The sequence below is a fragment of the Camellia sinensis genome, chromosome 8, assembly GCF_055761805.1.
Source record: "Camellia sinensis isolate YWXY chromosome 8, ASM5576180v1, whole genome shotgun sequence".
In the NCBI taxonomy this organism is placed as follows: domain Eukaryota; kingdom Viridiplantae; phylum Streptophyta; class Magnoliopsida; order Ericales; family Theaceae; genus Camellia; species Camellia sinensis.
The window spans coordinates 161,460,567-161,480,540 of NC_138968.1; the positions used below are offsets into that span (position 1 = coordinate 161,460,567).

The 19,974-nt window shown below is 32.9% G+C and overlaps 2 protein-coding genes across 5 annotated transcripts; both read right to left on the reverse strand.

Annotated features, from left to right (window-relative positions):
* Positions 1-1,459: 1,459 nt before the first annotated feature.
* On the reverse strand, positions 1,460-9,153 carry LOC114272530 (fimbrin-5). 2 transcript variants are annotated; one of them, XM_028214251.2, is made up of 15 exons: positions 8,655-9,122; positions 8,290-8,419; positions 7,988-8,155; positions 6,925-7,169; positions 6,666-6,837; positions 6,504-6,542; positions 6,336-6,404; positions 6,113-6,229; positions 5,109-5,320; positions 4,861-5,016; positions 4,589-4,788; positions 3,343-3,500; positions 3,162-3,258; positions 2,697-2,788; positions 1,460-1,910 (listed from the first exon to the last, which is right to left on the reverse strand). In XM_028214251.2, exons 2-15 carry the CDS (start codon positions 8,374-8,376, stop codon positions 1,713-1,715), a joined length of 2,010 nt encoding a protein of 669 aa, XP_028070052.2. In that variant the 5' UTR covers positions 8,377-8,419; positions 8,655-9,122; the 3' UTR covers positions 1,460-1,712. The 2 variants fall into 2 exon arrangements, with proteins under 2 accessions (XP_028070052.2, XP_028070053.2); XM_028214252.2 differs by having other exon boundaries at positions 1,507-1,910; positions 9,032-9,153.
* Positions 9,154-12,285: 3,132 nt separating this feature from the next.
* FLA7 (FASCICLIN-like arabinoogalactan 7) lies at positions 12,286-14,986 on the reverse strand. Of its 3 annotated transcripts, none has more exons than XM_028214255.2 (2): positions 14,520-14,986; positions 12,286-13,301 (listed from the first exon to the last, which is right to left on the reverse strand). In XM_028214255.2, exon 2 carries the CDS (start codon positions 13,242-13,244, stop codon positions 12,474-12,476), a length of 771 nt encoding a protein of 256 aa, XP_028070056.1. In that variant the 5' UTR covers positions 13,245-13,301; positions 14,520-14,986; the 3' UTR covers positions 12,286-12,473. The 3 variants fall into 3 exon arrangements, with proteins under 3 accessions (XP_028070056.1, XP_028070057.1, XP_082740121.1); XM_028214256.2 differs by having other exon boundaries at positions 14,563-14,955; XM_082883995.1 differs by lacking the exon at positions 14,520-14,986 and adding an exon at positions 13,658-13,780.
* Positions 14,987-19,974: the final 4,988 nt, after the last annotated feature.

The following is a 19,974-nucleotide window of genomic DNA, read 5'->3' on the forward strand; positions in this document are numbered from 1 at the left end:
TATATTGGGATTTTTAGTTTAACGTTTTTGATAATAGAATTTTATAAGATAAAAAGACATGTAACATTTTTATAATAGTTGGGATTTCTCGACATTTCTAACTCTTTCTGGATAATTTCTTTTTTATTTTAAATTTTAATTCTTTATAGATAAATTTTGACCATGTTTATGTTTGGTTTGTTTTTGTGAAATAATTTAAAAAAATAATTTTCGAGAAGATGTTTACAAAATTTGAAAAATTTGTTTGATTATATATTTTGAAAATAGTTTTGGAGTTTGGGAAGATTTATTAATTTTTTGGGGGGCAAATTGGACGGTGCTATTGGGCCTGTGGTGATAATTTGAACCATTCAATGTGTAGAGTTCATCAAGTATTTTGTAAAAAATCACGTTGATCTTGTCAAATTTTTGTCAACAATTTATTTTGAAATTTATATTTACCATTGACAGAAATTTGATTCAATCAAGTAGCTATCGATATCCGATCAACGTGATTTTTTACAAGAATAAAGTACTCGATGAGTTCTACACATTGAATGATTCAGATCATTGAAACGGGACCTGTGGTGGGCCTTCACAGGCCCAACAATATGCTCTAGTCCGATCATTGGAGAGAAGCTGCCCCCTTCTTTTTTCTTTTTTTTTTGTAGTTGAATAGATAGGTGTGATGTGAGAGAAAAAATGATTGATTGATATGTAGGATGTGAGAGAAAGAAAGAGAAGAGAAAAAAATTGATTGATTAATGTGTAGTATAGAGAAATTAAGTGATTTTTGTGTAGTATAGAGAAATTAAGTGATTTTGAATTTTTTTCAAAAATTTTCAATCAAACAAAATTTTGAAGTTTTTTATCAAAAATTGTTTCTAAAGAGACGAATCAAATAAGGCCTTTAGCTCTTTACCCAGAATTTTTTCTAATAATATTATTGAGGACTTTAACTAACAAAAAAAAAAAAAAAAACATATTGAACCTCTCCTATTAATCAAAGTTGGAGAGGGATATATTTTTAGTTTTTGTTTTCACAGAAAAGCTGCTCAATTGCCCTTCAGTTATGTTGTATCTGGCATGGTAGTTATGTATGCTGCTCAGATTCGATTAGGTTTCAGTTTGTTCTGTTCAAAACCAAAAGAATTTATTGAAGGGGTAAATTACAGTACACCTCAGAGTATCAGTGAGATTTCAAAAACATCAGGAGATGTTCCTGTAAATTCAAAAAAATTCAGGGGTACTAATATAATTTCCATTACAAGTGTCTTAGTTTCCAGGTGCTTCTAAATGCAGCTCTTTTATTTCCTTTCACACCCATTTCAAATTGACAGGTTTCAATATAGGCCTCAGGCTGAGCTTTGCCATCAGCTGGTTAATATCAAAGGATAAAGAAGTATTTCACGTTTTTTCATATTTCAGTAATCTAAAAAGGAGGTTTATGTAATATTATATAATTTGGGAACACATTCTAATAAACCCAAACCTCAGGGATGGCAATATTAAGAACAATGTAGTAAATGTCAAAAAGAATTTCTACGAACAACAAACTGTAATTACACAAGAAAAATTTACAGAAACCTTTTTCCTTAGGTTCACCATAACATTAACAATGACCGTAAGAAATTAGCAACTGAGATATAAAACTAACTGCAACCTATTGCTTTTTTTGATCCTTTGGAAGAAAAATAAATAAAGAAAAAAAAATGATAAGCAGTAACACTTGGTCATTCTCCAGTGTCCTTTTCAGCCTCTGTTGAGCATTCCTCTGTTTCAATGAGAGGGGAGAGAGCAGTGCCAGAGACAACAGCATCATCAGTAGTATCCTTCTGTTCATTAGGTGTTGACCCTGACTCTCCGGCTTTTTGCCTCAGGCTCCAGTACATGATGCTCGCCGCTAGGGTGAGGATCATCTTCTGGTTCACCTGTAACAAAATAGCACTAAGATGCTAAGAACATGAAATTGTGTACCAATCTAAAGTTGGTGGATTTGTTATCAACTAAGAAGCATGGACGCTTCTAAGAAGGTGTGTGTCCATGTTTGATGCTCATCAAACACTCCTTGACATGCGCCAGGCACATGTCCAAATGTGTGACATTATTTTTTTAAGACCTAAACACACTTCGAATATAGAAGACACATATGTCTATTGCCTAAATATACATAAAACACATTATAAAGTTGAACAAAATAACTTAGACGATACAATGATAATATATATAGATTTATACTAACTAAATTTCTCTTCCTTTAGACTCTATAAGTTAGTGTTGTGTTACGTTTTTTTATAACTTTGACTGAAATATTCATATATATCTGACATATAATTAAACTATATGTTTTGTGCATGTCTCCTATGTGTTATGCCTTGCATTTTTTGAAAATTGATGTGTCGTGTCCATGTTGTGTCCGTATTGTGTCGCGTGTCTGTACTTCTTAGGTTATCAAAGTTCTATTAACTCAGACAGAAAGAATTAAGTCAATTCCTATCACTTGCAAATGACAGTCAACGATTAAATCAGAACCCCACAAAAGGTGCCAACCAGTTCAAGTGGTTGGGTTAATTAACATTTTGAGCTACGACTTATAGGAAGAGTAATTTGTATTTGACAAGGGCATCCTTCAAAGTAACCTCAACCAAGTGGACAGCTATATACATGATAGTGATTAAAAGTTTACATAACCAGGTTCACCGTGATCATATTCTTACCTCCATTATGTCCTCGGGCAATAAGAAAATGGAGCACCCAAGCTTTCGAGTAACACTGATGATATAAGTTGCATTCAACTTCTTATCCTCATCTGAGATTACGATAACAAAACTAAGATCAGATAGCTAATTCCACAACTGGGCCTGTTATGGGAGCTTAAATCACAATTTCAATGTAAATTATTTCACTTTCCCATAATTTCTATAGTGACAGATAAATGACTGGAACTATATTCTACTTCTCCATATTAGTTGTGATTTCATGCACTCTAGGTAGCCCAATGAAACAAAATTGGTGCATTCTGGTTTTCTTATGCAAGTGCTGAAAAATTTCAGTCTCCGTAGTGAAATTTCAGTAAAATAAAAAGAGAGAAAATATTAACCATACGTGAACTAAAAGAATCAAAGTCCCCAATTTCAAGAATTATGTCAGATAAAAATCCAACAGTATTAAGAGTAACATACCAGTTTCACCCTTAGTAACGACACTCCAGTTAACAACCCTCGGCTCCACAGCACTAAGAAGTTCTAGGAAGAAAGTCCCATTTGAAAGGTTTTTGTCCTATCAAAAGTTGCACAAAGTACCAAATCATCAGTCACGGCTCAAAAACCCAATCATATTACAAGACCATGCTTTGTTAATTACCTTGAAGCTGTCCATTTGAGATTTTCTGCCTGAGCTCTTCACTTTGTGGTTAGCCCAAGTTAGAATGTCACTGTCTGCTATCTCCTTTCCCTTAGCGTGAAACCTTAGGTTTTTCAAGAGTTGGAGCATGGTAAACCTCATCAACTGCCACAGGAAAGCTGAGAAAAAGGCGGACAATGTAAGTTTTCCTTTTTTTTCTTTTACAAATTACAGAAAATTAAAATTTGAGCCTGTGAAATTTAAATAGATGTTTGTTGATTCAATAGAAAAACAGTTCTAACTTCAAACAAATGTGTGTCGATTATTACTTGAATGGAATGCACCCCAGTCAGCCATGTATTAGTTGCTGAAAGTTTTCTTATTTTAGTCCAAGAGAAACAAGGACCTAGCTGATATTCCTAATGATTATCATGTTAGAAAAACGATTATATTGAGGGGAAGCATGTTATTATTTTTTTAATAAAAATTAATGATAATAACAGAATTTATTATTAGAAAAACTTGCTAGCAGTTAATCTAGATTCATTTAACTTAAAACTTCAGCCAATACTGAAAAATAAAACTTGTGTGATCATAGCATAGGTGATTTTTATAGTTCAATACATCACAACTACAAAAGAATACTGTCTTTGGCATAGAAGTATCTACAAAAGCAGTTTGCTATAAAGAAATGAAACCTGAAGCTCTGATCCGTTTAACCCACAAGATACCTATAACCATCCAATCATTAGGTTATTCATCATTTTTAAGGCTCTGTAATGTTGTAGAATTGACAGAGTTATATCTTCTGCTTCTACTTCTGCTGCTGCTTCTTTTTTCTTTTTCTTTTTTTCTTTTTTTCTTTTTCAAAGATGCATCACAGAAAGGGGAAGAAAAAGAAAAATGCAAAGGAAAGAAAGATCAGTTTTTAACTACAAAAACCACATCTTCCATTTTAAGCTTTTATTCTAATTCCACAACTTCAAGAAAAGGAGAAGAAAGAAAGTCCTTTCACAAAGATAGCTTAAAAAATTTTATCCTGGAAAATGGAAAAGATCAAATATTCAACTAGCTGAGCATGTATGACGGTTCTGGCTCAAACAGAAGATAGTAACTAAGTAGAAATGAAACTGAAAGAATAAATGCAGAACTGAGCAAAGTCCACTAAAAGCAGATACATGACAAGCAATTGTGACTGGGGAAAACTTTTCTTCTGCAAAACGTAGTTATCACATAAGCCCAAAAGCATGTGTTGAAGTGCACTAACCTAGTATGAGCTTCTTGTTTCCCTGTACAATATCGTTTCCTGCCACATTCACAAGAGAGAAGTTCAATTCCTTTCCAATCCGTATAACTTGGTTGCAATTCTCAACTTTTCTGAAAGGCATCTTGATGGGAGGCTTCGTTGCTTGCTTCCAGTTTACTGATCCTGGGTAAACTTTGTCAAGAACTTCCAAAATAACCCATCTGCATGAAAGAGGGATAAAAATCAAACAAATAACAGGCACTCAAAAATAGGCAAGGAAATTGTAACCTCACCCTGTTCTGACATCCTCAAACAGATTATTGACATATGAATCGATTCCAAGACTGTTAATCCACAGTCGGAAGCATCTCTCTTCCCTAGAAGTTTGAGCATCATCTGTCATCATCTCAGCAAAAGACATATTTTTGGTGTCCATGGATAAGCCATTCCTGAATTAAGAAATTCACAAACTAATTACAAAGAAATCCATGGTGATAAAATCATGGGAAAAGCCAAAATATGCACAAGCAATTAGTCCGACCTCTGCTGGAATATTTGAGCAACAAATGCCAGATTTAGATTTGTCGATCCCTCAACGATGTCCTTTGGAGTGACATATCTTTTGCAATCCATTCTCTCTGCATGCTCAAGAATCAAATTCGCTCTTTCAGTAGGATCCTTAGTATCCAATGTGGTGGCACTACCATGTTCTGGTGCAAGAACATTAAGCAAGTGAGCATAGGCTTCGCCATCCTGCCAGTGCACAAAGCCTACAAGGTCATTTCAGTGAAAATACAAAAAAAGGAGACTACAAATTCTAAAAAACAAGAAGTTATAAGATTATAATATTCCGAGGGTATGTTTTGACTCATTAATTGATGATTGATCAGCTGTGAAAGTGTCTCCTTAAAAAAAAAATCATGAAACAGAAAGCAAATAAAGAATACAGCACCAAAATCCAGTTTCGGTCAGTAGTTCTTCATTAAAACCTCTTTCATTCTATATGGAAACCTCTCGCATTACGCTAAAGAATGGAGTTGCTGCTATTAAATAAGCCATGGTGGTGAACTGATCATTCAAGGAAAACAGCATGGAAACAAATTATATAGGATCTCAACTATCCACCACCACCCTATATATATCTCAAGAGTGACAAAGCCACTTTTTTTTCTTTGACTGAACATTTTTTGCCTGACAATGGTTCAAATTAATCCAAATTGCAAAAAATACATTTAACCATTAGATTGTGCAAAAAGTCATGAATCATGATGCTTGAAGTAGTAAAGAGCAGTCCATAATAAAAGAGCCAAAATATAAATGTTGACCATGTTTTTGGTTTGATTTTCCCCCCTTTAGAGGTGAAAGGGGTACCTCCCTAACTTTGCTCCAATACCATACGTAGGACGACAATATTCTGGGTAGTATCATCAAAAAGTACATACAAATCCATTTATCTATAATTATGTATTCTGATAAACAAAACACTACTACTAGATTTTAAACAAGAGTGCTTCGTCATAAAGAAACTGGTGAACTTTTTCTTACCTTCAGATCAGATGAGAAATTTGAAACCTGTTTCTTGTATCCTGCTTTCTTCAATTGGAAATTCATCCATTTGAGTAAAACCTTTTCTGGGGGTAAACCCATGAGTTCCTCAACATCCTACAAATTTCATTTATGTATTTGATATAATAACAAAATGTAAAACATAACACTATTTTTCATTACAGTAACAATGAAAGGCAATAAACAATCAACATCTTGTGACCTTGCTGTCATCCACCAATTCCAGAAGTTGAGGAGTTTTCTTTAGATTGAGATCAGCTAACAGTTGAATCTGATGTTTCCACCAAATGAAAATACAAAAAGCTTGAGAACTTTGGTGATTAAGATCTAAATATCTCTAGAAAATACCCATTGAACAAAGTAAAGATACCTTAATCATTTGAGAAATCAACCCCATTACCAGATGTGGCTACAATAAACAAGCAAACAAACAAACAAACAAACAAAATGAAGAGACTTCAGCAATTTTCATATCAGCAACAAAAAATATTCAAGAACATTTCAATGAATAGCTAGCAGTAGCTTAACCTACTCTTGCTTCAACCAAGTCCTGTTCGCCAATATTAACTACAGTGCAGCCTATAGCCTTTGCAGAATTGAGGCAAAGCGTGTGATTCTCATTCCTCTCCCACGGATTAAGGACCTGTTTTTTGTTAATAGCTCGCTCATCTATTGTGCCAGGGACAGCCACATTGATGAGCTTACTGCATAGAACAAGTAATACAATAACAAACCACAAAAAAGTCATTTGACTTGGAAACTATAGTGCAAAGTGGGTCTTTTATATATACCAGAGAAGAACTCCATCTTTTGCAAGGTCAAATAAAGCATTGGTAGATGGATCTAGAGGAAGATATTTCTTCAAGAACGGATCATCTCTGAGGAAGCTGTTAATGTGGGCAACATAAGAGGCCTTCTCAGATTCACTAATGGTGTGGCGGAGGGTGGTTGTAGTAGCCTTCAGAAATGAAACGGAACTTTTCAATTTTGGTCCGCCCGATTTTGACGTTGCTCTTGACTGTAGATTCAGGTATACCTGCTCATCACAAAATCACACTAAGGTTTTATATCTTGCTGCAACTAAAAGAACCAAACTTGATCTACAAAGTACAAACATGAATAACATTAATAATATATATGAGATGATGATGATAAACAAGCAATACAAATTCATAGAGGACCTCCAATTAACTAAATCCCATTGTTTTTTTTTTATTATTATTTTATTTTATTTATTTTTTTAAAATTTATTTACATTTCTATGTATTTCATCCACCAAAAAGGTTTTGAAGAGAGAACCATCAAATTTTAGTAAGCCTGCCCATTAACTAGCATAGTTGTTTGTTGAATAGTGTGATAGACATTGTTGGGCCCATTTCCTAACAATTTGAGCTATTGGGGCAATTGGTGACTTAAGATGATATCAAAGCTCAGGTTGGAGGAGGTTTTGGGTTCAAGTCTCTGTTTGCATTTAGTCCCTGTTTGCATTCTGTCATTCACAGACATTCTTTTATCTTTTTTTTTTTTTGCGTCTCTACATGCAAGATGGGGTTGCATGTGGGGGAGGATATTTCCTAACCGCTTAAGCTTTTGGGCTATGGGTGACTTTACATGTTGAAACTCTATTTAGTTAACCTTCTTGTCCTCAATGTATTTCATCCACCAAAATGGCCTAGAGGAGAGAACCATCAAATTTTAGTAGGCCTGCCCATTAACTAGCATAATTGTTCAACCTCTATTTAGTTATCTTGTCCCCTATTTCCTAAAAGCTAAAAGTCTCCACCAAGTATGAAAAACATTAAGAACAAATAACAGGAAAGGCAGGCTATGAAAGTAACATCCTCATAAACTCACCCGAAGGAAGGATTCAAAATCAATTTCTTCGCTCAAGTCAGAAGATTCCCCCAAGATGGTCTTAATCTGAGCCTCAGTAAAGACACCAGTCAAATTCTTTAAATGCACCATAATTGGTGGCAAATCTCCCAACGTGATTTTACCAGATTGGTTCTTTGCTGAAAGAAACTATAACCAAGTGCAACCATATGTCAACCAAGAATTGCCACTAAACCAAATATTTGTCAATACAATTTTGATAGCTGAATTCAAAGAAGAAAGCACAACCCAAAAAAATTAACAAAATTGATAAAATAACCTACTTTGGATTTGAGACCACGAAGCTCGACTTGAGTGAAATGGCTTTGAAGCGATGGATCAGAAATGACAACACCCACAAAACCAGACATTTTGCTTGTAATTGTGCGAGTCCCAAATGAGAGAAGGAGAAAACTAAAAATTGTCCAGAAATCAAACACCAAATTAAGAAAACCAATTAAGACAGTCCAAGCACGAAATTTCTGATTAGCAATGTATGATATACAAGCTCTAGATCCACATTAATTAAACAAATCAACACCCAGTTGAGAATAGATGATGTACAGGTTGTTTAACATGCATGTATATTCACTAAAAGAAACACACAATGTTTGTTTGCTGAGAAAATGTAGGGAAACGAAATAAATACCAGAATTTGGAATACTTTCAATCGAATATGCCGAAACCTCGGGCAGAAGTGTGGCAAATCTTAGGAACCCAGATTCCAAAACTAAATTTTGGTTTCACGTCCTCTGTTTTTTTCTCAGTACCCAAACAGAGGATTGGGAAAACCTAATGTGCAGCGAATGGAACGAAGAAAATAGTCGAAACCCATAAAGGAAAAAACGTCATCAAAAGAGGGGGGGAAAAAATGAAAGAGAATGAAGCTCCTTCTGAAATTCAAAATCTCATTGTGAGATTGAAGAGCTATCTCTCTGTTCTTCAGATGGCATTGCTTGAATGGGGAAACGGAGAGAGAGAGAGAGAGAGAGAGAGAGAGAGAGAAGGGAGAGAAAACCGTATTACCTATAAGAGGCGCGAATCCTAAGGGTGGCAAATCATTCATCGTGTTTGTGTGCTACGAAAATGATAAGCTCCCCATGAATTCGCAAATCTTGCCCAATAAATTTTCCAACGTGTTATATATCATATTTATTTGAAAAACGATTCATAAATAAATTTCACCAATGAATTTCACCTCGCTCGAATTGTTTGAATTTTGTAAGGCAGATGATTGTCTAGACAATCGGTGTTAATCTTTATTAATAAGAGTGTAAAAATTATTTGAGATTTGTAAAAATGGTTTGAGATTTGTGGGTGGGTTGAGATGGGTTCGGCCCGTTTTAGTCTGGTTAGGCTCGGGTCCGAGCCCAACCCAGGACCTTAGGCTTGGGCCTAAGCTTTCCATTTGAAATTCGGCCACCCGATTCTCTCTATGCTAACGGTTAAATTTCAAAATAAATAAAAATAAAAAATAAAAAGCAAGTTACAACGGTTAAATAATTTTAAAAAATAAATAAAATAAAGGTTAATCTTATTATGCAACAATGTTAATATATATATATATATAGGACTGGTCATTTCTTTGTAGGGAGGTAAAGTTGATATTTGCCCATGATCAATTACTAAGATCATTAATTAAGTCAGGAGTAAGACTGACTCAAAATCAACCACCAAGATCATTTATCAAGTCATTTCCTTGCAGGCTGCCAGTGTCGCCCTACCCCCTTAGGCCTTGCCTTGTCATCATGTCATGCAGTATCATCACTCACATCATGATTCATTGCAATTTGAAAAAAAAAATAATAATAATTTACACTTATTTTATTTAATGATATAAATTTTTGTATTATTTTATTTCATTTTGAAATAAAAATTATTCATTCAATAAATGTTATATAATTAATTTAATATTATAATATTAAAAGTTTCATTTTCATATATATAAAATTATTCATTTCAAAAGAAAAAAATTACATAATTACATATTCTTTAATTGTAAGTTCATAATTAAAAAATTATAAGTTATACATAATTAAATTTAAATACCACCATGAAATATAACCAAACAAAATATCTCATTAATTTTAACTAAAATACTTTAGTATAATTTTTCTTTTATTTTTTATCCCTAATAAATAATCTACATAGATAATGTATTCATTGTTCATTTTTTTAATAATAAAAAAAAAGGGTCCACCCAGGCCTTGGGCCCTATTCTGAGTGGGCCTGGACTTGGACTTGGACTTGGGTCCCACTTTTCGGCCCATTGGCCCACCAAAAAAGTGGGAGCCCACAAGGCCTACTTAGGCCGTGTCGTGCCGTGCCGTGCCGGACCATTATTACATCCTTACCAATCAAATACAACTTGCACCCTTATTTTTGGATGACCGACAATGCATCCGACATATAAAAATTTGAACAAATCACAATTTGATGGATAGAAACCTTGTTCTATTTATTTATTATTTGAAAAAATGCTTTATATCCTAAAATATTAATTAATTAATTTATTAATTCTTTTAAAGATGGAAACATGAATCTTAAATTTATCCCCGCTTGTTAATTTATTTAATAATCAATTAAGTTCATACATCAATCATGTTGTTATAAGTAAATTTAGAGATAATATTTTAGAAGTTCGGGTTTTTGTTCAATCCATATAATGAACGAGAGGGCGTTGTTTGACCTTGGAAGTACATCGTAAGTCCTATTTTAATGATTTAAATTATTCATTTGTCTACCTTTTTATATATATCATTCATAAAAAAATAATATAATCATAACATATTTAATTTATTACATTACTTATCTTCTAAAACATATTTTATTTTTAATTTTTTCATGACACTAGCAAACACCATAATAGATCCTCTTTTTTTTTTTTTTTTGATTCAAAAAAAAGTTTAGGAGGAGGGGAGGTTATCCCTACTCCAGGGTCAGGAAAAGTATTACGTAATATCACCTACTAACAAAGGATTACCGGCAGAAAGACTCGAACCTAAGCCAAATAAACGAAGAGAACGAGCCTTTACCAACTGAATCAACCCTTGTTGGCCATAATTGATCTTTTGTTGAAGGTTCAGAACTACTCAAACCCTGCATAATTGTTATTTCAAGCATTGGTTTATTTGTGGCCCCTGGAGGTGCGAACCCGAGACTTTATTGGGCTAACAGTCCAGTTGAAAGTTTTGTTTTGATCGGCCCAGTTGAAAGGTTATTATCAAGTTATAAGTTTTAACACCAACATTGAGTAAAAGGCTGGCCCAATTTATTTATTGATTTATATTTCTTTGGAGGGAAGATCAAGGCCGGCCAAACTGTTGAGGGCCTTAAATAAAATCTCAAATTAAAATTTGATGTTTAATAATTTTTTATTTTTTACATTCTAAAATTTATGTATTTAAATTAAAGCTCATTTGTCCTTGCATATTTATTTTGTAAACATAGCTTTTAATACTCTTATTTTATTATCACTTCCCTTTAGATAAGAATTTTTTTTTTATGTTTATAGGCCTTTGGATAAGAAAGATTTTTTTATTACTATGATTATTTTTATGCTGATAATGAAAGTTTATTATTTTGTTAAGTCTTTAAAAAAATAAGATATTTTTTTGCCCATCTAGAGAGATTGATTCCCGAAACTCAAACCAGCACATACGATACATAGGATCAAAGATAAGATTTTGATTAAGTCTGCTTAAACGCATGAATATTGATACAATCTCTTGAGTACATATCCAAGTCACAAACAATGAAAGCGGCACGAAATAAATACCCAATATAATCATGGGTTTGCCAAAACGTCAAAAGCATGATAGCAGCCCAGTCCATAAAATCATAATAAATTTTAGTGGAGGTGTGTGATGATGGGTTTCACAAGGACTTGTTGCAGGCTTGCAGCAGAGTGATTGCACCGGCACACACCATACATGTTACCTGTTAATGCAAATCTCAATATATATATATATGATAATCGAATGTTGGACTAGAGACTGCAGTGCCAAACTCGTGACATATTTAAAGTTAGTTCTCCTGTTCATGCAGCTTGTAATGAGAGAGAAGTCGAGGAAAAATGTTAAGTGCACAAAATCTGATCATAAAATCAAATATAACTCTATAAAATGAGATGGTCCTGCTATATGTGTAGATCCCACCTCATATAAGAAGATTTATGTCCAGTTTTGTGATCAAATTTTGTGCCCATAGAGAATTGGAATTCAAAATCTGGAAACTTGGTTGCTGGTTGTGTTATTCAGATGCTGCTAACCATTCACAAATTAAACCAGAAAGCAAGCAAAAGGCCATTTTGATTAAAAAAAAAAAAAAAAAAGTAATTACAAGAGTAACTCACATTCTCATACTCTCTGTATTCAACAACATATAATCCAAAAAATGGCTTCAAATCAAAGCAAATGAATCAATGAACTCGCGTAACATAAATTAAAAATACCCATTACACCCTCTTTCAAAAGAACACAACTAGCCCACTAGCAACTGCCAAAACCAGCTGACTCCAAACACCCAAGTTCACAATCCTATAACAAGATGATGCAAGTGAAGATGATGTAGATGGCTTACCGCCATCTTTTCCAGCTGGGGCGTCGGCTGCTGGGGCAATATCTGGGGCTGGTGCTGGTGCTGGGGTCGGAGGAATATCGGTCCCAAAGATGGCCTCCGGAAGCAAGACCTTATCAACCTGATAAATAGCGATGGGATCAGTCGAGTACACAGAGCTGCTCACTTTGGTGTTGGTCCAACCGGAGCCAATGTGCACAGTTCCTGACACATCGGTGAAATTCAAAGAGTATTGGCCACCGGCGAACGTGCTGATGGGGCTTGTTTCGCTGAGGTTTTTGAAATCTGAGAGACTATAGTAGTGTGACAATGCATGGAATAGGCAGATTGACTTGAGCTGGTCTTGGGTGAGGTTGGAGAGTGTGGACTTTTTGAGAGATGAAAATGCATCATCTTTTGGGACAAAGAGTGTGATTCCTTCTTCGGTGTTGTTGGCTTGGTTTTGGAAGGTTTCAATGGTTTTGGTGGACTCAAGGTAACTGAGGAAGGTGTGGAAAGGGCCTGCAACGGAGAGTAAGTCAGTGAGGTTCACGAACCCCGGTGCCGGTGCAGGCGCCGGAGTCGGGGCTAGTGATGGAGGTGCAGCAGTCTGGGCATGTGTTGATGGAGAACACAGAAGGGCCAGCGTGGTGCTAACCATGAAAATCACGGTGAAATCCATTTTTTTCCCCAAATTTTTTGGATTTATGTTTTTCTGGTGCACAGCCTCTCCAAATTCCTGCAAGGACCAATACCCATCATTTATCAGATCTCGAGTAAGTTTAGGTACACAACTGGACAAGGACACAAAATATATGGATGAACAATATTTTTTAAGAAATAGGCATCACCAACAAATTTTGTAAAATATTGTTCATACATGCATATTGTGTGTTTCTTTCTGTATTCTTAGCAGAACTGTTAGATATTAGAGCATATTAACACAAACCAATTTGTGAAAACTCAATTAAATCACAGAATGAGGGAGAAAATTTTCCAAATTCAACCCATAAAAGATCAGATATCAGTCTTTTGATACAAACTTAGTGGTGAACCAAACCATAATGTGAGTATAGAAAACCCGAAAAATCTTACTAGATCAAAGCCCTAATTGCAAAAGCAGGTAAAAACCCTGTTTTTACAAAGTAGCTTCCATAAACTCCACAAAATGCCCAACAGAATGGCCATCTATGGGAAAATGCATAGAACAACAACACAGCTTCATCACCAAAAAGGAGAAACAAATAAAAGGGTTAATAGAGGATAAATTACAGAGTAAAGGAGCAATAGTGGATGAAAGTGATATATGGGACAGTTGACAACATGCATGCTCTGTAGAGATCAGTCAAACTATGAACCCACCCAACTAGAAAAACCAGAACAAAAAATCCCATTTTGATGAGCGTTATACCAAGAGAACCCTAACAAAGCATCTGTAAGAGCACAAGAAGTCCACAACCACACAATTTAGTACATCAAATGTGACAGAGGAGTGAGATCTAGATCAACACATCCAAAATGAACTTCTAAAAATATATATTCAGAAAAAGAAAGTAAAATAGAAAAAAAAAAAAAAAAAACACATTAACCTATCAATGGTGGATGAAAGTGATATATGGGACAGTTGACAACATGCATGCTCTGTAGAGATCAGTTAAACTATGAACCCACCCAAAAGAAAACCAGATCAAAAAATCCCATTTTGATGAGCATTATACCAAGAGAACCCTAACAAAGCATCTGTAAGAGCACAAGAAGTCCACAACCACGCAATGTAGTACATCAAATGTGACAGAGGAGTGAGATCTAGATCAACACATCCAAAATGAACTTCTAAAAATATATATTCAGAAAAAAAGAAAAAAAAGAAAAAAAACCCATTCACCTATTAACATTAAAGATCAAATTAAGATATGAATCAACAAAAAGACCCTAATGCAGTATCAAAGAATGATACCTCAAACAGAGGGGAGTGAAATGGGAGTGCTGAGACGACTGACCTGTCCAAGAGGAATTCAGAGAGAAACAGTGTTGTGAGTGGTACTAATGCAATGAAGGGTTGTCTATTTAGGTGAGACTATATAGAGACTGGGTTTTATTAGGACAGATAAAATAGAACAAAAAAAAAAAAAAAAAAAAACAACTGTAGAATGGAGGTTGGGAGCTGGTGGATAGGTAATGTAAAGAAATGTACAAATAACAACAATGGAGTATGTTAATGTGATGTGAGTGAGTGAGTGAGGGGGTTAATTTCTCTTTCGTACAAGTAAATTTTACATGGGTGTTGATGGACAGACTTTATAGAAATGAGATAAAAAGTGGGAGTGGCGATGTAGAGAGGGTGGTCTTTCAAAATCAACCTCTCAACCAATTAAATTAGTTTTTAATTTCTCAGTTTGATGACTCTCTCCAACCTTGCACTCTACCCTATCATTTCGATGTGTAATGATTATCAATGAGGTGTTTGTGAAGAAAATTGGACTAAAATAATAACAAAATAAATTAAAATAATTAATAAAATAAAATATTATGTTTAATTTATAGTTAATATTTTTTTTTACAATTATCAAATTAATTATAAAAAAAATTAAACAACTTTTCAAACATAACTATTTTAATCAAATTAAAATAATTAAAGAATTAAATAATCAATTAAAATTGCCAACTCTCCACAACCAATTTCTTTTACGTCTCCATCTTAACATCCAAGGATATTCGCATTTCATGATAAATTTAATATTCCAAGTAATTTCTTAATCTTCACACTTTTGAAAAACTCTCTTAATTTTGGCTAATCCTCTCACCATGCTCAAAATCACTCAAAAACTTTGGTGCAAGTCTTATACTAATTAACTTGTTATATTCGGATGTCTGACTTGAGTACACACTATGTATATGCTTTTTAGATAATAATTTAATAGTTTTGAAATACTAACTCATGCTGATAAGATATTTTGTGATTATTAGATAAATTACTCAAGAATACTAAATAATTTTCTTATATTTTTTTGCTTAGTATGAATAATTACAGCCAACTTTGAAAACAGCTAACATGGGCCAACTTGGCCTACTGATGAGCATAATAACAGCTAATGTATTATTCTCACAAATCCTTGAAACCCCATCATCATCATCATTATACAAGACCTTCCCTCTTTTGAGTTCTTTTTCCTTCCTTTTCCGTTGTGGGTTGATGATGCAGTGTAATCATTCAATAGAAGAACCTTATTGTTTTCCTACGAAGGGTCACAAGATAAATAGGGTAATTTCTACTGATCTCTTTCGATTAATAAAAGAATTTACATTAATTTTCTCTAGTATCGATTAGCTTTAGTGTTATGTAATTTATATTTCAAGTGAGCACATTTATTCATTATTTAAGGAAAATTTAGTGTAGTTTACACAAATTTTTTAAAAACGAAGGGTTATACAAAGAAGGGAACATTCATAATAAGTTTAAATAAGAGATGATAAAATATATAATACATGACACATGTACATATCTTGAGAGAGAAAGAGGAAGAGGGGGAGATGAGAAATTATTCTGTCTGGAAAGAATTTTAAGTTGTGTGTGCACAAGATAATAGTGATTGTTTTAACTTTTATGTAATAAATAGAAAAAAAAAAATAATAAATATATAATCAATAAAATTATAAAAATATACCTAGTAAAATATAGAACCGGCTTGTGTGAAAATTTTTTAAGAGAGAGAGTGGGGAGGGCCCACCATGAAATTGGGTCCAAGCAGGGGATTGGGGGTTGGTTGTTGCTCTCACCAGAAGCCAACTCTAAACAGCTCAATGATTTGGCAAACATATGCTCATCCCTTCCAACTCCACCAAGCCACCGACAACCCCTCTCCCACCTTCTTTTCGCCACCAAAAAATTGAAGGTTTTATTTATTTATTTATTTATTTTATTTTATATTTTTTTGGAATAGTTTTGGAATATTGGACATATTTGTATCAAGCCGGCACTGTTTGCTGTAATGATTTTCAGTTGAACAGATTTTTGCCCATGTTTGGTTTGGTTTGTATTTATGAAATAATTTTGAAAAATAATTTTTTAAAAAGAGTTTATGAAATTTAAAATTTTGTTTGGTTATATGTTTTGAAAATAGTTTTGAAATTTTGGAATTTGAGATGATTTAATTTTTTTTTTAATTAGTGAAAAGTAATGTCACATGGTACCCTATTAGCATATAAAAATTTCTTGAAAAATAAGTGTAAAAGAAAAAAATAATTGATTAATATGCAAAATATGAGGAGAAAGAGAGAGAAATGATTGATTGATTGTAGTAAGAAAAAAATGATTTTGAAATTTTATTTTCAAAAATTTTAAACCAAATAAATTTTTAAAATTTTTTTTCAAAAATTTTCTCTCAATAGACAAACCAAACCAGGCCTTTATGTTCTGGATGATGAAGAAGTTCTGTGCGATGCATTCCCCCAACTTTTTAAATTAATTTTTGGAGGAGGCTCTTCTCCTGTTGAAGTTTTCAACCCATCACGGGATTCATTTCGTTAAGCTAAATTGATTATCTTGTAATGTCTTTCAAGAACATCATTCATGCAAAAAATCACATTGATCGGATAATTATAACTACATGATCCTGTCACATTTATTTAAAAGATCTACTCTAAAAATTATATTTATTGTTTATTTCTTTTTAAGATAAATCTTATTTGATTATGTAGTTGCGGTTATTCGATCAACGTGATTATTTACATAGATAATATTCTCAAAAAATATTACAAGATGAATGATTCAAATTATCGAGATGAGTCCCGTTATGAGCCCACAATGGCCCAATAACACTGTCCAATTGAAAACTTCAACTAGAGAGGAACCTCCTCCTCAATTTTTTTAGATACTGTTACTAATTTGTAGTAGGGTTTTTTGGGTGGATAATTTGTAGTAGGGTCATAAATTAGTTGATTTAAGTTTAGTATAATGTTGTTCAAATTTAGTGTAAACGTTTAACATGTTTTAAAATTGTGTTTAAAAAATATTAGTAATCATCATAATTTGAGCTTGAATAGGCTTTTTTTTTTCTTTTTTTTTTAAATGCAATTTTATAGCATATATAAGGTTGTGAACTCAAGTTTCAAAATGTGACCATTCTCCTAAACTAATTCAACGGTGATTTTATTTAAATTGTACATCTCTTTGTTTTTAACCAAACATAATACAAACACGAATATTCCAATGAACCAAACATTATACTAATAAAAATGCATTAAAACCCGATTTTTAAACATCTTAGACAAAAAAATTTGTACCCAATTCCTTCTTAACACCAACTTCTCAATAATTATTGTAAGCTTCATTTAAACATAAGCATTCGAGACTCGAAGCATTTGTTAGGCAATGGTGTGAATAGATTTTGTGTCAAAAGATCAAATAATAAAGTTTGATTTTATTATTATTTTAAAGTTATTTTACTCCAGTTTTTGTTGGTAGAACAGAAATGCCTTGGAAGCAAGAGAGTCAGTAAAAAAATTTATAACTTGGACTTGATTTCACATAGAATAGTTACAATGTAATTATCAAAGACAGCGATATAAATCAAATTACGAAAGCTGAGTAGTAATTTTCTGTTAACATGGTGTGATTAAGAAAATAACTAGTTGTCAATTGAAGGATGAGAGAGACTAAGCGCAGCAGTTTAAGGTTGAAAGCACGTAAAATTCATTCAAAATTGGTTGTCAAATTATGTAAATTAAGTCATTAATCAAATCTTTAATTTAGTTAACTTGACTTTGAGAGATGAAATTAGTCTCATAAGAAGGTGCAATGGCAATTTCGTACCCAACTCCAGTCTGCTGGGAAGAGGTTTTCCCACTTAGAAGTTGTCTCAATAATTGTATTCTTACCCCTTTTGTTTGATATAATTTTGTTATATTTTGTCCTCAGAAGAAAATAAAGATAGTAAGTTAAATAAGTAAAGTTGAACTCATCCACACAAATATGAATCCCATGAAAATTAAGCTACCTTTTATATTGTGTTCAACTTGAAAAAAAAAAAAAAAAAAAAAAAAAACTACATAATAATGGTGATTTGTGTTGCACAATCAGGTGAGATGAAAATAAACATAATTAAAATTACACGGACTCAAGAAGGGGCTAAAGTAATGTTTAAAGTTCACTATCTTTTTTAATTAAAAAAATTATGAAATATGCTCAAATACAAAAACATATTTGGAACGCACATTATTTTAGAAATATATTTAGAAAACAAGTTAAAGGGTACAGCCTACAAGAGTTGATGGTTGGAGTTGGTTGGGGGTGGTGAAGGTAGGAACAAATGAAAAATTGTTTATGAAATAAGGAGAAGCACTTTTTTTTCCCTTTTTTTTTAAAAGAAAAAAAAATTAACTCATTTGGCAAGTGACTGTTTTAACCAAAAAGTCAATAAAAAAACAAAAAAGTTAATAACCCATATAAAAAAGTTAAAGATTCTATTTTCTCTCTACTTTTTGTAGATCTTTTCGTAAAAAATTAAAAAATCATCCCAAACATACTAGTTTTTTTTAGCTCATATTTTAGCCAAATAGTCAAAAAGTTACTAAATTAACCTATTCTCAAACGAGGCCTAGTAAAATTTGAAATTTGTTTCCATTTTTTCCCCCCCACATGCTTGTGCTAAGATTATTGTAAAACAAACACAATGCTGTGGAAAGTTGTATTATATTGAAGACAAATTTGCAATTAATCAGAATTTATCAGCAATTAACATGGATCTATCTTGCTGATTTTACTATACACCAACCATATCAAGTGGGACCTTAAAGTTTGTATGAGATGTGAGTTTATTTTTTAACTATTTTAACCTAAGATTAAAAAGTCTCATTTTTTAATTAATATGATAGTGGTTTATGAGTCCCAATCTGTATTGCACCATGTGCAAAGTTTGCCTCATTTTCATTCTTAAAATAAAATAAAATAAATGAGTTCTTGTTTATTCAACTGTTGCTTTCTATTCAGTAAAACCAAATCCCTTGAAGTATAAGGCGCACCAACAATTTTGTAATGCCAAAAAGTAAGTCTTGATATTAAAGATCATTGCCACCAACTTGATTTGATTTTCTCTCTTTAACATTTTTTTTTCAGTCAACAATTTTGCCCTTTTTCATTTGGGTTGTCGGTTGAATCATTTTTATCGTATATTTGTGGAAAGAAAACGAAATTTTGATTAATTCAGATCAACATTAGTTACATTTTTTTCTTTTCTTTTTTTTTTTTCTTTAGGTAAGAGGGATGGAAATTGAGATCCTTAATAAGCTGGCTAATCCCAAGTCCGATATTTTTTTCACTGCACCAAACCATGTACATAGTTATGTCTCTTTAAAATATTTTGTTTATTGATACATTAATATTCTATCTATTACATGAAAGCCTCACCTATCTT